This window comes from Mobula birostris, chromosome 20, assembly GCF_030028105.1.
Source record: "Mobula birostris isolate sMobBir1 chromosome 20, sMobBir1.hap1, whole genome shotgun sequence".
NCBI lineage: Eukaryota > Metazoa > Chordata > Chondrichthyes > Myliobatiformes > Myliobatidae > Mobula > Mobula birostris.
The window spans coordinates 67507315-67524137 of NC_092389.1; the positions used below are offsets into that span (position 1 = coordinate 67507315).

At 44.2% G+C, this 16823-nt stretch overlaps 2 protein-coding genes across 2 annotated transcripts in view; one reads left to right on the top strand and one right to left on the bottom strand.

Annotated features, from left to right (window-relative positions):
• LOC140185252 (uncharacterized) overlaps nt 1-16823 on the top strand; it is a 622887-nt gene that overhangs the window by 276950 nt on the left and 329114 nt on the right. The gene's annotated exons all lie outside the window — the stretch shown is intronic.
• Nucleotides 5272-16320, bottom strand: LOC140185298 (zinc-binding protein A33-like). The gene is made up of 6 exons (XM_072238684.1): nt 15910-16320; nt 15197-15292; nt 14545-14778; nt 13174-13196; nt 12968-13086; nt 5272-7782 (listed from the first exon to the last, which is right to left on the bottom strand). Exons 1-6 carry the CDS (start codon nt 16318-16320, stop codon nt 7229-7231), a joined length of 1437 nt encoding a protein of 478 aa, XP_072094785.1. The 3' UTR covers nt 5272-7228.

The window sequence follows — 16823 nt, forward strand, 5'->3', positions numbered from 1 at the left end:
TCCTCCAGGACCCTGGTGCTACATGAAACGACACAAAACTACACTAGACTGTGTGAAACAGCACAAGGCTACACGAGGCTACGAAAAACAACATAAAAACTGCACTAGACTACAGCCCTGCACAGCACTATATAAAGTGCACAATACAGTGCAGGGCAGTACAATAATTAATAAACAAGACAATAGGTGCAGCAGAGGACAAATTACAATATAATAATAAATGTTGTAGATGTCAGTCTAGACTCTGAGTATTGAGGAGTCTGATGGCTTCGGGGAAGAAACTGTTGCACAGTCTAGTCGTGAGAGCCCGAATGCTTCGGTACCTTTTGCCAGATGGCGGGAGGAAGAAGAGTTTGTATGAGGGGTGCAATAGACAATAGGTGCAGGAGTAGGCCATTCGGCCCTTCGAGCCAGAACTGCCATTCACTGTGATCATGGGTAATCAGCCACAATCAGTACCCCGTTCCTGCCTTCTCCCCATATCCATTGACTCCACTATCATTAACAGCTCTACCTAACTCTTTCTTGAAAGCATCCAGAGAATTGGCCTCCACTGCCTTCAGGGGCAGAGCATTCCACAGATCCACAGCTCTCTGGGTGAAAATGTTTTTCCTCAACCCCGTTCTAAATGGCCTACCCCTTATTCTTAAACTTTGGCCCTGTTCTGTGCTCCCCCAACATCGGGAACGTTTCCTGCCTCTACTGTGTCCAATCCCTTAATAATCTTATATGTTTCAATCAGATCCCCTCTCATCCTTCTAAATTCTAGTGTATACAAGCCCAGTCGCTCCAATCTTTCAACATATGACAGTCCTGCCATACCGGGAATTAACTTTGTGAATCTACGCTGCACTCCCTCAGCAGCAAGCATGTCCTTCCTCAAATTTGGAGACCAAAACTGCTCACAATAGTCCAGGTGTGGTCTCACCGGGGCCCTGTACAACTGCAGAAGAACCTCTTTGCTCCTATACTCAATTCCCCTTGTTATGAAGGCCAACATGCCATTAGCTTTCTTCACTGCCTGCTGTCCTGCATGCTTGCTTTCAGTGACTGATGTACAAGAACACCCAGATCTTGTTGTACTTTCCTTTTTCCGAACTTGACAACATTCAGAGCATAATCTGCCTTCCTGTTCTTGCCACCAAAGTGGATAACCTCAAATTTATCCACATTAAATTGCATCTGCCATGCATCTGCCCATTCACCCAACCTGTCCAAGTCACCCTGCATTCTCATAACATCCTCCTCACATTTCACACTGCCACTCAGCAATGTGTCATCTGAAAATTGCTAATGTTACTTATAATCCCTTCATCTAAATCATTAATGTATATTGTAAATAGCTGCGGTCCCAGCACCGAGCTTTGCGGTACCCCACCAGTCACTGCCTGCCATTCTGAAAAGGACCAGTTAATCCCTACTCTTTGTTTCCTGCCTGCCAACCAATTTTCTATCCATGTCAGTACCCTACCCCCATAGCAATACCATGTGCTCTAATTTTGTCCACTAATCTCCTATGTGGGACCTTATCAAAGGCTTTCTGAAAGTCCAGGTACACTACATCCACTGGCTCTCCCTTGTCCATTTTCATAGTTACATCCTCAAAAAATTCCAGAAGATTAGTCAAGCATGATTTCCCCTTCGTAAATCCATGCTGACTCGGACCGATCCTGTTACTGCTATCCAAATGTGCTGCTATTTCATCTTTTATAATTGACTCCAGCATCTTCCCCACCACTGATGTCAGATTAACTGGTCTCTTATTCCGTTTTCTGTCTCCCTCCTTTCTTAAAAAGTGCGATAACATTAGCTACCCTCCAATCCACAGGAACTGATCCTGAATCTATAAGACATTGGAAAATAATTACCAATGCGTCCACGATTTCTAGAGCCACCTCCTTAAGTACTCTGGGAAGCAGACCATCAGACCCTGGGGATTTATCGCCCTTTAGTCCCATCAGTCTATCCAACACCATTTTCCGCCCAATGTGAATGTCCTTCAATTCCTCCGTTACTTTCGGTCCTGTGGCCATTATTACATCTGGGAGATTGTGTCTTCCCCAGTGAAGTCAGATCCAAAGTACCTGTTCAACTCGTCTGCCATTTCTTTGTTCCCATAATAAATTCACCCGTTTCTGTCTTCAAGGGCCCAACTTTGGTCTTTATCAATGTTTTCCTCTTCACATACCTAAAGAAGCTTTTACTATCCTCCTTTATATTCTTGGCTAGCTTACCTCATCTTTTCTCCCCGTTTTGTCTTTTTAGTTATCTTCTGTTGCTCTTTAAAAGTTTGCCAATCCTCCGGCTTCCCGCTCATTTTTGCTATGTTATACTTCTCCTCTTTTATTTTCATACTGTCCTTTACTTCCCTTGTCAGCCACGGTCGCCCTTACTCCCCTTCGGATCTTTCTTCCTCTTTGGAATGAACTGACCCTGCACCTTCTGTATTATTGCCAGAAATACCTGCCACTGGTGCGTGGGGCCCCTCACAATACTGTTAGCTTTGCGGGGCAGCGTGTGGTGTAAATGTCTGTAATCAGCGGGGCCTTCTGGGAGTTGTAGTCATATCCTCGCCTCCTCGTACACTCCCTGCAAAGACGTTTTTCCTCAGCCACCGCAAGCTTTGCCGGAACGGACTGACTGAGGCGACGAAGGGGAACCGCGCCCGTCCTTGTGAACGCCGAGTCCGGCAACCATCGACAGCAGCGACTCGCTGAACTTCGCCATGGCGATGGAGCGGAAGAGGAGGGGCCGAACATGGGGCTGATTTCCACCAGCCTATCGTAGCTCAGACCCGCCACTAACTCTTTCTGTCAGTGGCTACAGTGCCTGTCGGTCAAATGAGAACTCAGACGGTGATTAGTTAATATGAACGTCAGTCAGCCTTCCTGTCTTGACGAGCTTGAGTTTGGATTTACTGTATATCGCGGACAGGCAGCCGATATATTTGAATGTGTTTGGTAAAGCAAATTGGGAGAAATGTAAGTTTTTATGTGATGATGCATCAGTCTCCGAGTAACACTATTAATAATAGAAGGGCACAGGCCGTGATGAGGAAGGCCGTGATTTACTGGAATTATATTGAGATAATATTGGAAGGGATATTAAACTTGGAGATGTTTGCGATGTGGTTAAGCAAATGCGGGGATTTGAAATGATCATATCATTCCAGTGTTGATTAATGAGGGCAAATGATTGTGACTGGAACAGGGAAGGTTGTGTTACTGGCTGGGTCATTTGCTGTCATTCAAAATCAAGACCATTTAAGTGAAGAAGTTAAACAATGTAGGGATATGTTTTTCAGTAAATAAATACCCTGATGTGTTGGAAGCCAGTCATAGTATCACTGATGTAGAGTTTTCTTTGTAGAAATTTAAGAAGTCTATTATTAATTCAGGTCAGGCGCCCCAGGGAATGGTGATATATGTAATTGTAATTCTCTCTCGTGCAAATATTAAATGTTTGAATTCTGTTTGGAGATGAGGCGATCTTCCTCCCTCATGGAATATGGCAGCAATTGTGCCTGTTCTGAAACCTGGGAGATCCCAGTCTGATCCTTCTCGTTTTGGGCCTATATCGTTAATGTCTCATTCATGTAAGCTGATGGAATGTATAGTAATCGAGTGCTTGAGTTATATTTTGGAAAAGAGAGATGATATAGCATTTTATCAGAGTGGATTTTGGAAGGGGAGAATAACATTAGATTCAGTTTTAGATTTGGAAGATGATATTAGGAAAGCACAGTTAAATAAAGATGTTGTAATAGCTGTATTATTTGCTATTGTTACCACATATGATATGTTATGGACCGAAGGACTTTTGATTAAATTTTGGAGATTAGGAATGAGTGTAGATTGCATAATTTATCTGAGTTTTTTATTTGGACGGGCTGTGCAGGAATGGGTGGGCATGTTATGTTTGTGTTTCTACGAGATAGAGAATGGGATCCCACAAGGCAGTATTTGTAGCCCTTCATTATTTAATATTATCATTAATGTTATTTTCTCTGAGGATGGTACTCTGGTGGGTAAATCACTATATGCAGATGATGTAACTTTATACATTAGAGGTGGTATTTCAATGTTTCTGTAAATAGGATGCGATTTACAATTAATAGGTCAAACAGTGGGGAAATGGATAAAGATTTTAAGCTCTCAGTTGCTAAAACACGTTATGTGTTTTACAAACAGGATTAATAGACCTGCACATGATTTGAAATTATATGATTAAACTCTTGAGAAATAGTCATTGGTAAGTTTTCCAGGCATGCAGATGGATAATAAACTGACATGGAAGCATCATATCAGTAAAATAATTGATATGTGTGGGTATTCTGGGGTGCAACATGAAAATCTTTGTTGATTGTTTATATTTGTTTAATTCGATCTGTTCTTGATTCTGGCTGTGTGGCTTAAGGATCAGCTTCATCTTCAACTTTATTCTGTTTGGATGTGATACCAGCACAGGCTTTAAGATTGTGTTGTGGTGCAGTAAGGTCGTCTCCTGTTTCAGCTTTACTGGTTGAAATGGGACAATTGCCCTCAGAATGACAGAGGGTGAAGTTGCTGTTAACATACTGGATTAATTTGAGAGGTAAGGAAATATCATCATGTTAGAGGTGTGCTAGAGGACTGTTGGGAACATCACAAGAAGAATGTTTTTAGTGTTGGGTGGCTGGGTTCTTATCAAGCCGGGAATATGGGTGTATTGGATGATACAACATCTCCCACTGTAGCTTTCTCTGTAGCACCACCTTGTTTTTCCAATGACTTCAGTTGATTTTAGGTAACACAATAGGATTATGTTCTGCCTGAGAGTCTGCTGGTTCATCGGTATATTAATGAAGGTTATTATCATATGGTAACCATTTGTACAGATGGATGAAATAATAATTTAACTGGGAATGTTGGTGTAGCTGTTTTCTTTGTGTCTGAATTGCAGGTTCTGATAAAGAAATGACTTGCCAGCCACTAATCAGTAAATGAAGCATAATTCATTGTCATCCTTTTAGGCTTACAGTGGGTGGAGGAAATTGGTCCATGCAAATTTGTAATTTGTTCAGAATCGTTTTCCGTTTTGATAAGACTTTTAAAAGGTCATTCTAGCAGTAGGTCAGATTTGCTGTTAGAAACTCATCAAACAGTATTTCATATACAACGTTTGTTTCATATGTCTGCACATTATGGATCCTGCACATCGCACTGTTGAGGGAAATGATCAGGCTGACTGGTTAGCAAAAAAAAAAAAAAAAAAACAAAAAACCCTGTTAAAAGTTCAACTGTGGATATAGACCTTCCACTTAGCAAATCAGAAGCTAAGGGTTAAGAATTAATGGCTTATGGCAGACTTGTAGGACAATAGACATAAGGACAGACACCTTTACAGAATACATAAACCTGTTGGGTTTATAGAAGAAGGCCTTAAAACAAGAAGCAAAGGAATTATATTGACACAACTTAGAATTGCCCACGCTATGCTTAATTATACCTTGTATCTAATTGGAAAACTTCATTCTGTGTCATGTACATTTTGACATTATGAAACTGTTAAACACATACTATTTCAGTGTGAAGCGTATGAGGCTGAAAAATCAGTTGCATTCTCAGTACAATCTTTGTGGGGTAGATAGTTTTCAGGGAAAAACTTTATTGAGTTCTGGGAGTGATGTAGTTTGAGAAAAACATTGAAATGTGGTAGGAGGTTTGGTCTCCTTCCAGTTCAATAAAATAGATCTTCTGGCCTTTAAAGAAACAAATGCGATCATCTGACAGGCTAACGAGGATAAAAGTCTATATTCTATCATTGGCAAACCAACAATTGCTGGAATAGGATGAGATTGTAAATCAAAACGCAAAACTGTTGAAATAATATCAAAAATACCTTTCCAGAATCTTTCCAAAAGAGGACAGGACCAAAACAAGGAAGCCACCTCAGAGTGACATCGGTCACAAATAGGGTTTAGATAGGAATAAAAATGGGCTAATTTATCTTTAGACATTGGGGCCTATGCACTAATTTAAATTGTATTAGCGTATGTTTGGCACACAGAAGAAGTTCTCAACTGGCGGGGGTAGGGACCCGTGGCTGACCAGGGAAGTTTAGGACTGTGTAAAACCTGAGGAAATGGAACATAAGGTAGCAAAAGTGAGTGGGATGCTGGATTATTGGATGCTTTGAAAATCCAACAGAAGGCAACTAAAAAGTGATAAGAATGTTAAAGATGAAATATGAGGCAAACTAGCCAATAGTATAAAACGTGGCAGATTAAATACAGTGTCGGGAAATATCTGATCATGCATTTTGGTCCAATGAATAATATTGCTCAGCATTATTTAAATAGACAGAAAATTCACAGGTGCAGGGGCCTTAGGAGTTCTCCTGCAAGAGTTCCAGAAAGTTATTTCACATCTTGAGTCTGTGGTAAAGAAGGGGAATACAATGCTGGCTTTTCTTTGAAGAGGAATAGAAAATTTAAGCAAGGAGAAAATGCTGAGCCTTTATAAGACACAAGTTAGGCCGTACTTGGAGTTTTGTCAACGTTTTGGGTCCCATATCTCAGAAAGGAAGTGGGAGTCTCATTGAAACCTACCGAGTGTTGAAAGGACTAGATAGGGTGGATGTGGAGAGGTTGTTTCATGTGGTGGGGATATCCAGACTAGAGGACACAGTCTCAACATTGAGGGGCGATCTTTTGAACAGAGGTCAGGAGGAATATTTTTAGCCAGACAGTAGTGACCCTGTGGAATACTCTATCACAGACTGCGGTGGAGGCTGTCTGTGGGTATATTTAAGGCGGAAGTTGATTATTTCCTGATCGATCAGACCATCAAAGGACATGGTGAGAAGGCAGGTGTATGAGGTTGAGTAGGGTCCGGGATCAGCCATGATGGAATGCTGGAGCAGAGTCGGTGGGCTGAACGGCCTAATCATGCTCCCGTGTGTTATGGTCTGACAAAGATTCACCCTAACCCCACCTCTCCCAGTCAGCACCACCCCGACCTGTCCCATTTAACCTGGCTGAGTGCGGGTGACTTTAGGACCCGGGGGAGCTCAGGACCCGCCGCCCGCGGCTGCTGCTGAATCCCCGGTGTTTCTGTTCGGTTGACGGATGCGGTGAACGAGTTAAAATTAACGGATCGATAATTCTCATCTCATGATTATTTCACTCTCTGCACATTTCTATTTACAGGGATTTTACTCCTGACGCCGGTCCCGGGACCCGACCCGTTTACAGACCCGGAGCGGAACCGGAGCAGATTCTCAGACTCTGGTTTCCATCCCGAGGCCAGAAGAAAGGATAAAGTTTCCCCGTGAATTTATTCCCAGTGAAGGTGTGGAGATGGGACTTGGTCTCCGCGTTGTAAAATGAAACTGTCCCGGACTGGTAACTGAGATAAACTCCTACCCTCCCGGGGATGGAACCGGCAGGGAGACGGGGCCCAGGGGAGGGGCGAAATACGTCACAATCCCGATGTAACACGTCATCATCCCGCCCGATGACCCAGAATCCGGTCTCTGGACTCAGTCGGACCCGTCCCTTCCTCTCCACAGACTCTGCGGCGACTCCCAGACACCAGCGCCGATTCCCCACCACCTCCACCTCCCAGTAATGTCTTCCCAATGTGAATCCCTCCGATCCCAGTACACAAGTCCAGAATGTGAATCTCTTCCCGGTATTAGGGAGATTCCTCCAGGTCCAGGTCCAGGTCCGTCTCACACTCTTCCGATCCTCAGACACCTTGAGACACGGATTCGCCGTTTCCACATCCAGGGTGACACGGACTGGGGGGAGAAGCAGAGAATTAGAGAGTCCCCGGGGATCGGGGGGAGACTCGGGCAGCACGGCCCCGGGGATCGGGGCAGACTCGGGCAGCGCGGCCCCGGGGATCGGGGGGAGACACGCGCAGCGCGGCCCTGGGGATCGGTGGGAAAGGCCGCTGGGACAAAGGCGCGGTCGGGTGGCCGACACGAACCTTTCCCGTGGTTTGTCCCGACGAAAGCGGATGGACAACTAATGTCTCCCCAAGGGTTTCCACTGGACGGAGAGCAGAGATTTCCCGGTCAAACAGACACAAAATGCTGGAGGAACCGAGCGGGTCAGGCAGGAGGTGTGGAGAGAGATGGACAGTCTACGTTTCAGGTCGACATCTTCCCTCAAGAACAGAAATAGACAGCAAACGAGTGCGGGAAAGGGGTGGATTAGGATGAGAAGGGGGTGAGTGAATGGATTTAAACAGGAGGTCACATTGTTTCTTCGACTCAACTTGTTCGTGTCGACCAATTTACTTTAATGAGCAAGTCCCATTTGTCTATTATTCCTTGCCATCTTTCTTATCCGCGGACCTGCCGAGGTGAATTTTAAAACATTGTTAAAACAATTTTAAAACCCACTCTACAGTTGATCAAGGACCTGGTGTAAACAGAAATAACCCTCTTCCCTGTCCACTATACCATGAATTTTAGTGTCATAGGCAAACCTACTAACGATGTCACCTACACTATCATACAAATCATTAATATGAATGACAAACAACCGCGGCCCCAGCACCGACCTCTGCAGGTCACAGGCCTCCAGTGCTCTGTGTTTAGGAGACACTTGGACAGACACTTCAACAGGCAAGGCACAGAAGGAGATTGACCTAATGCTGGCCAATGGGATGAATTTAGATGGGTAAATCTGTCAGCACAGATATGATGGGTTGAAGGGCACATTTCTATGCTGTACGGTGAAGGGCTTTGTGACTTTAAGTGAACTGAATAACTGAGACACCACCACCCACCCCGTGTTGAGAATCCCAAACAGACAGTGACCCCTGATCCTTGACTTCTCAGATGGGGAAACATCCTCCCTGTATCCTGCCTGTTGAGCCCTGAAATAATTTCATGTTTCCCTGAGATCTCCCGTCATTCTTCTGAACAGGGAACAGAGAACATGGAACAGTACAGCACAGGAACAGGCCCTTCATTCAATGTTAACATTCATTTGTGAGTGTGAAGTGTGGAGTGGGGGTGTGTGAAGGTTCGAGACAGTGAAAGAGTTGATAATGGGAACCAGCAGCGGAGAGATAAACGGCAGATTGAACCAGAACCTGCTGAGAGAGGGGTGGAAATCCTGTGGGTGAACTGTGTGTGTAGACCTAATGAGAAGGTGACGGGGGTCAAAGGTGGAGATGAGGATCCCTTTGTCCCCTTTCCCACAACCTCATCACCTGCAGCCCCTCAAGAGGAAAGGGGAGGAATTTTCAGGGACCCTTAAGAAACACAGGTCCTGATGAAGAGTTTCAGTCCGAACGGTCGATTGTTTACTCTTTTCCATAGATGCTTCCTGGCCTGCTGAGTTCCTCCAGCATTTTGTGTGTGCTGCTCCGCTTTAAATATAATTAATTATTTGGCCCCCACAGATGCCTGTGGCAGATTCACTATCCTGTGGCTGAACGAATTCCTTCTCATCTCTATTCTAAATGGACATTATCTAATCGGAGGCTGTGCCTTCTGTTCTCGACCCACCCACTATAGGAAACATCCTCCCGACATCAACTCTCTCCAGACAGGTTTCAGAGAGATCAGGCCGAGTCCATTCATCAGGACCTGTGTTGCTTGGGGAACAGCATCTGCAGATTTTCTGGTGTTTCATATTTGAAGCTGAAGTTAATCGGTTCTTCATTAGTCAGGGTGTCAAAAGTTATGGGGAGGAGGTAGAAGAATCTTGTTGAGGGGGATAATAAATCAGCCATTCTTCTAAACTCCAGTGAGTACAGGCCCAGAGCCACCAAACACTCCTCATATGTTAACCCTTTCATTCAGGGAATCATTCTCGTGAGTCTCTCCAATGCCAGCACATCTTGTCCTATATAAGGGAGCCAAAGCTGCTCACAATACTCCAAGAGTGGTCTGACAAATACCTTATAAAACATCAGCATTACACCCTTGCTCCTGCATTCTAATTATGTCGAAATGAATGTTAACATTGAGTTTGCCAATCTTACCACTGACTCAAAGTAAAAGTTAACCTTTAGGGAATCCTGCACAAGGACACCCAAGTCCCTTTGCACCTCAGAATTTTTAATTTTCTCCCTGCTTACAAAATCATCCATGCCCTTATTCCTTCTACCAAATGCACGTGTGACTTCCCTACTCGATAATCCATCTATCGCTTCTTTGCCCATTTTCCTGATCTGTCTTCCACAGCACGACTTGCCCATTCACCTTTTTCATATCCTCTGGAAACCTGGCCACAAAGGCATCAATTCTGTTTGAAATCTTTCTTTGTTTATCTTGGCTTTGTGCTCCTCGGAGTATTCCAACAGATTTGTCCGGCAAGATTTCCTCTGAAAGGAATCCCTGCTGTCTTTGGTCTATTTTATCATGTGCCTCCATGTACCCAAAAGCTCGTCCTTAATACTGGACTCCAACATCTCCCCAGTCACACCACATCCAGACTAACACACCAATAATTTCTTTTCCTCACCTGTTCTCCCTTCTTAAAGAGCGAAGTGACCTTTGCAGTTTTCCAGTCGTCTTGAGTGATCCAGAACCTAGTGATTCTTGAAAGATCATTACTAATGCCTCCACATTCTCTTCTGCTGCCTCCTTCCGAACACACCGGTGTAGTCCAACTGGTTCAGGTGATTTATTTACCTTCAGACCTTTCATCTTCCCACGTATTTTCTCCTTAGTAATAGCAACAACACTCATTTCTGTGCACTGACACTCACTTTTCTGACAAACTTCTTGTACAGTATCTTCCAGTGAGGATTGACACAAAATACTAAATAAGTACCACTGTCATGTCTCTGTCTCCCATTCCTACCTCTCCGGCCTCATTTTCTTCGGGTCCAATAGCCACTCTCACCTGGCTTTTACTCTTTACATTTTGTGTTCTCTTTTTCATTGTTGGCTTGTTTTCCCTCATATCTTATCGTTTCTCTTCTTATTGCATTTTTATTACTTTCTTTTGGTTATCAAAACCGTCTCTATTCTCCAACATCCTGCTAATTTTTCCAACATTGTATGCCCTCTCTTTCGCTTTTATGCTGTCTGTGACTTCCCGTGTCAAACACAGTTACCTCATCCTCCCTTTGGAATACTTGTTCATATTCGGGACGTGTCTATCCCGTGCCTTCCGAATTGCCCCCAGAAACTCCAACCGTTGCTGTTCTGCCATCGTCCCTGTTCTTGTCCACTTCCAACCTACTTTGGTTAGCTCCTCCCTCATGCCTCTGTCATTCCCGTTACTCCACTCTGATACTGATACATCTGACTTTATCTTCTCCCTCTCAAACTGCGGCGTAAATTCTATCATTTCAATATCACTGTTTCTGTAGGGTTATTTAACCTTAAGCTCCCTAAACATATCTAGTTCATTATACAAATCCCACTCCCGAATTGCCTTTTCTCCCATTGGGCTCAACCACAAGCTGTTCGAAAAAGCCATCTCGGGGGCATTCTACAAATTCCCTCTCTTGGGATGCAGCACCAACCTGATTTTCTCAATCTACCTGCATATTGAAATTCCCCATTCCTACTTTCACCCTGCACTTTTCAGCTCCTGGTATAGTTTGTATCCATTTTGTACCCAGGTCACTATTTGCAGGCCTGTATATAACTCGCATCAGGGTCTTTTTACCCTTACCGTTTCTTACTGATGCTGTAGCGCCAGTACCCACAAAGATTCTACATCTTCCAAACAGATGTCACCTCTTTCTAAGGATTTGATTTCATTTTTTACAACAGAGCCTCCCCATCCCCTCTGCCTACCTGCCTGTCCTTTGAATACAAGGTGTATCCTTGGATGTTGGGCTTCAAGCCAGCATCTCCTTTCAGCCACAACTCAGTGACGCCAACAACGTTATACCTGCCAATTTCTACCTGTGCTACAACATCATCTACCTTATTCCGTATACTGGAGTATTCAAATATAACACCTTCAGTCCTGTATTCATCAGCCTATTCGACACTGTCCACAGGAACTTAAGCAAGGTCTTTGATGTGGATGATAGACGACACTGGGGGTATTGTCTGCATTTCTGCTGCCCCGATCTGGGAGGGGTATGATTACACTGGACAGGAAGCTTCAGAGTGGAGAGGGTGGTGTTACAAGGTCTGGAATGCTTGGGTTAAAAAGAGACAGACTGGATGTGCTCGGGCTAATTCCCTGTAGTGTTGGATGTTCAGTTATTCAACTCTATAAAACCATAAGAGGCCTAGACATAAAAGGACATAATCTTCTTACCCGGGACATAAGAGTAGAGAATTTGCTGTCAGTGGAAGCTGTAGAAACATGTGTAATTAAAATATTTTAAAATACATTTAGACATTACACAGAGGGATATGGGAGAAACACTCACAAACAGGACATGCTCAAGAAGACATCATAGACTTGCAGATGGATGAAGTGGGCCGTGGGTTCAACATCTGTCAAACCCTCCCAGATCATCCTCCTGAGGAATCTCACCCCGGAGTCTGTCTGTGAACTGTTGATGTGACGTCACGTCAGAGGGCAGCTCAGTGCACAGAACAGACAGACTGGGTAAGGACGGCAGATTTCATTCTGGAATAGGAATTTTGACCTGTCTCTTTGACCGTGTGTCACACTCTGATGGTCTGTGTGTGTTATGGTGTTATTTGCTTTCACACCCTACAATATCATAAAATCAGTATTAATTTTGCAGCTCCTGTGGTAGGATTCAAACTCATGTCTTGGCGTGTTAGTGCAGTGGCCTGGGATCAGGATCCAGTGGTTCATCTGCCAGTCCCGTGTATTGGTTGTATTGTCACCCTGTGCTGGTGTGTTCAGGGGTCTGACATCTCCAGCTGACCATGTGACTGTGATGCCTCCCAGTCAGTGGGGTTGATGTGCAATAAACTTCAATTCCCCTTCAGTCCATAATTACAGCTAATCTTTCCTTTGAATTAGAACCTAATTGTGTCTTATAAACAATGAATAATGAATCTTTGTAAGTTTTACCTCGATAATTGGCATCAAGTGTTTCTCTCAGCATTGTGTTGAACAAATAGAGGTGATCGAATTTTTCAATTGGTAGGGTCTCATCTGTCACTTTCAATTCCTGGATATCATCATTAATCCTGTAAATATCAAACTGCTGGTTATAAACTGCAAATTTGAATGATTTTACAAATCCATACAGGGTTTTGGTAAAGAGCAGGTCCTACCTCCTGTTCTGACGAGCTTCCTCCTGAAAGGAATAAAACACAAATCTGAATAGACCGAGACTGTCGACATCCTGAATTTCATCTTTATCATTACAAGGTGTTGAAAATTCCCACTCCTGCAGCCAGTCACACACACAAACAATACAGAACCAGGGGTTAAATTACAGGAAAGGTTTCTGAAAGCTAGGCCATTACTGAGAGGATGAAACTTGCAAGGAAGACAGGACAGGTTGTGATTTTTTATCTGGACAAGGTGTTAGAATGATGAGATGGAGGAATTCAAATCAGTGATGGATTTGATAATGAATCCGATAAGAAATTTAGTGAAGAGGATGTGGAACTCACTGGCACAGGAGTGGTTGAAGTGGAACAGCAGAGATTGAATGTCACGGGTAAACTAGATAAACAGATGAGGGACCGTGGAGATCAGAGCACTGTCGCTGGGTGTGGTGGGTAGGTGGGAGGAGGCTTGTGAAGCAGGGAAATTGATAGCAGAATATGGACAGAATGGCCTGTAAATGATGGAAAATGGGATAGAATCCCATGTGAAACTTATCTGAAAAAGTAAAGAGTCTGTGAATGTTTTTGTAATCTGACGGAAACCAGATATGGCGGATAAATCTGATGTGTGGGTCACATTCTTTGTTCTCAGTGATTGACAGAGAGACCCTCACACCCACCGCACCAGACACACTCACAGTCTGTGACTGGAACTGTGTGTCAATGTGAGATTTAGAGAATATTTAATGTGATAATCAAAGACACAATCAGCAGCTCTGCATTATAATCAGAGTAAATTATTTCAGAGAAGATTGGACTCTGTCCTTGGATATACAGAACTTGTGGAAGTCCAGTTTTGGGACAATAGCAGCACTGAATAGTTGTATCAATTGTCTGGTGAGACAGTTTACTGCCATTTGTAAATGTTGTATGTAAGAGCAACGGATCTGTTTTCTGTCTGCATTGTATTCTGAGTTACATGGTTATTATGGTAACTAGTCACGTGAGTGGGGTGTGGTAAAAGGAAAAGGTGAGGTATTGGTACTTCGTTCTGGGCTGTTTTGAGCTGCGGACAGATGGATGTCATACCTTTTGTTGACCAATTCTTTGCAGTTTAATTTACTATTAATAACGCTTAAGTTTCATCACTTCAAGATTGTATGTTGCTACTGAAGGATCGAATATATATCTTCGACATTTTGGAACATGATTATTGGAGTGATCGGGAGGTGCAACTTACAAGTATAACAATCTGTGCGAGGTCGCCAGCAGCGGCAACTAATTTGTTAGAAATGGCCACTGTTTACTTCAAATATTCCACTGTTCATTTAGTGTCCTTTGACAGAAATAAATTGAAATAAAATCCCTCACCTTGAGAAATATCACACTGTCTTTTTGATCCATCTGTTCCTTTAACTTAGTGATTTCCTCCTGAATTATCCTTATATTCTTTTGAATCTCACAAAGATTTTTCTCCATTGGATTGAGAATCCTCTTCTCTTCTTCCCTGAGATCCCTGAGTAAACTTTGCTCTTTCTCAGTGATAATCTGGCGCAGTTCAGCAAACTGGGATGTGATGTGGGTCTGAACGCTGTGTGACTGTTTCTGTCGAATAAAAGCTGAAGATAAATTTACTGTATTGCTGTGTTCTATTTCCATATGACATTAAGGTGACCATTCGGTCCATTGAAATCCATGCTAGTTCTCAGAGCATTCCCGTCAACCCCGTTCCCTCACAATTTCCTGAAACCTATTTCCCTCATTGACCCATTAACTCCCACGTGATTCACATACAGCATTCCCAAACTTCACGGGGTTAATTGTAATTAACCATTTTTCCAGCCTGTCCTTGGGATGTGTCTGAAACTGTCCTGATCATGGGGGGAAACTTGCAAACTCCACATAGTCAGCACCAGAGGTCAGGATCGAACCCGGGTCACGGGAGCTGCGATACTCTGCTATTCTGCATTAAAGTGAGCAAAACTATCCATTAATATCAGAAATTCCGCTCAGGAATCCTCACCCGAACTCTGGAAATCTTCTCTTTCTGTTGCTGCTCCTTTTCCTGGAAGTCTGATTTCTTTTTTGTGAGAGAGTCTAAGGAAGATTTTAGCTGATCCTGGAAGTCAGAGAGCGAAGGAAATAGAAACAAAGATACAACAAAAGAAACAGGTGATCAAACACGATTATCGCACAAAATGCCGGAGGAACTCAGTGAGTCAGGCAGCATCGACGCAGGGGAAATAAACAGTCGGTGTTTCGGGATGTGACCCTTCATTGGGACTGGGAAGGAATGGGGCAAAAGCCAGAATAAAAAGGTTAGGGATGAGAACCAACTGGCAGGTGAAGGTGAGACAACGTGAGGGGGATCGTGGGGGAGGGTGATGAAGTGAAAAGCTGAGAGGGGACAGGTGGAAGAGGAAAAGAGCTGAAGGAGTATTCTGATAGGAGAGGGGAATCGACCATGGAAGAAATGGGAGGAACTGGGGCTGTTTGAACCCTGAATGGTGACGAGGGAGGAGGTGTTGGAGTCAGGTGTAACGCTTGTCCCGCTTTCAGGAATCAATGCCAGGAGGGAGATCAGTGGGTCGGAGCGAGTGGATAAGTGAGTTACGTAGAGTGCGGAGAGCTGTTGGGAGTGGGTTGGGGTGGGCTGTGGGAGGGAAAGATGTACCTGTGCTGAGTAGGACAGGACAAAGGAGGATGGGGTGAATATCAAATTCGGATTAGTTTTACCTTGTAGTTGTTAACAGCTTCTTTAATCGGCATGAAGCGGTGCTCTCTGTGTTCCTGCGCAACTGCACAGATCAGACAGATCAGTGTCTTGTCCGTTTCACAAAACAGCTTCAGTTCTTCCTCATGTTCCTCGCAGTGAAGTTTACTTTCCTTCCCTTTTGGATTCAGGTTTAGATTTCGAGCTTTTTCAGCCAGATTTACTAAGGCCCGATTGACCCTGAGGGTGCGGTCAGCAAACACCTCTCTACATTCCGGGCAGGAGTTTCTCTCCTCCCTTTCCCAATACTGTGTGATACAAGAGCGACAGAAGTTGTGCCCGCACTCCAGTATAACCGGATCGGTGAAGAACTGCAGGCAGATGGCACAAATTACCTCCTCGGTCCAACTCTCGGCCGGTGCTTTCGAAGCCATGTTAACTCCCAGCACTTCCTGATTCAGAACGCTTTCGCTTTCGGGGAGCTGCCGATCCCCTGCAGTACCGCGATTGTCCACTACACGCGCTGCAGTCTCAGGGAATGAACATTCTGCTGTTGGAGGTGTTCACTTGGAAGTAATAGTGGTAATTTCCATCACAGGGTGAGATCAGCAACACACTAAACAGGTCTGAACAGAAATAAAAACTCGGCCATGGACTGCCTAAGACCGGCTGCGAAAGGAGGGGCGTTGGGCATGGGGCTTCTAACCTCCCATCCCGAAAAATGGCAGTGCACAGAAATGTCAAACGATCCTCCAAAGGCCCCATCCCTGGGATCGGAAGGACCTTCCCGGAAGATGATTGAAGTCATGTGATGAAAGGAGAAGCCACAGGGCCGATCAACCTTCGCCCTGGACAGGGGACTCTGGCAAGATGCTGGTGGGGGCCTATGCCCCGGTAGGTGTGATGGGCTAAAAAAAGAAGCAGAACAGAAATGCAG